This window comes from Penaeus monodon, chromosome 22 (assembly GCF_015228065.2).
Source record: "Penaeus monodon isolate SGIC_2016 chromosome 22, NSTDA_Pmon_1, whole genome shotgun sequence".
NCBI classification, from domain to species: Eukaryota; Metazoa; Arthropoda; class Malacostraca; order Decapoda; family Penaeidae; genus Penaeus; species Penaeus monodon.
The window spans coordinates 42,209,611-42,210,730 of NC_051407.1; the positions used below are offsets into that span (position 1 = coordinate 42,209,611).

A 1,120-nucleotide genomic window follows, 5' to 3' on the forward strand; every position below is an offset into this window, starting at 1 on the left:
GCCCTCTAATACAGAAATGTTAATACAGTGAAAATGAGATTCAAATGTTATTTATGGGAAAATATCACACAACAGATGCTTCACCATTTGAGCAAATGTGCTGGATGGAAGATCGTGCACAAAACAAAAACTTGATTTTTACAGGAATTTATCACATACTGCTTGAGATTCTATATAATTTTCCCATTCCTTTTCCTGTCTTGCATTTATTCCTAGTACGTCTTTCACTACAAGGAGATGTCCTATTTTAATTAAATTAATACAATGTCCAAATGGTGACTGCAAACACGTTTCAAAATAAACTCCTCTTTCTATCTTAAAGAAATAATCAGAGGAAAATAAATCCTAATCACAGAGGTCCATTTTTTCCGACGAATGGATTACCAATTTTGAAGACGTAGAAATAATAAGTAATTACGGTTAAACAATTCCTCATGTAAACAATACCAATAAAATGTCAAGAATAATTTTGCGATTGTAAAATTGCTTACCGCCGCATCAAATACTGACTGGATGTGTTCAATGCAATACACAATATCAAAGGAGAGTAAGATACTTTACATAACATGCAGAAGCCTATGTTTCTTAGTTATGAAAAATATGGAGGCAGTTACCACAATGGCATAGGCATACAAGTAAGAAGGAAGATAATGCCTACATAAGCAAGATAATAAATCTGAAGGAAATCTTCAACACGTGAAATGGCATAATATGTGACTGCTTCGTTTACTGATAATATTCATTATCATCTACAGTTATGCGGATATTTATCAGTTATTGTACTTCATTGTTCCCTGTGTGATGGAATTGTTCCACATGAAGAATTAATGACAAATATTAACCCAAGTTAATATCTGTATCCTTTGGTACAGAGATCCAACTAAATAGTTTTCTCAGGGGAATAGAGACCAACAAGGTCTGGGAATGCAACGTGAATGGTAACAGCTGCAACAATGAGCATGAGGAAGATGGAGAGCCCAATCCACTTCAGGATAACTTCCCAACGGTGCTCTTTAAGATTTCGCAAGGTAACCATTCCCACCAGCAAACCTGCTACAAATCCAGCAAGATGAGCTACATAGCTGATCTGAAAGAGAAAAATATGAATACATGAATACTT

At 34.8% G+C, this 1,120-nt stretch overlaps 1 protein-coding gene across 1 annotated transcript in view; it reads right to left on the reverse strand.

Moving 5' to 3' along the window:
- LOC119587159 (rhomboid-related protein 2-like) overlaps positions 1-1,120 on the reverse strand; it is a gene marked incomplete in the record, with an annotated part of 10,536 nt that overhangs the window by 718 nt on the left and 8,698 nt on the right. Inside the window, 1 exon segment of the mRNA XM_037935925.1 lies at positions 1-1,087. Within this exon segment, the coding sequence (XP_037791853.1) occupies positions 881-1,087 (207 nt within the window).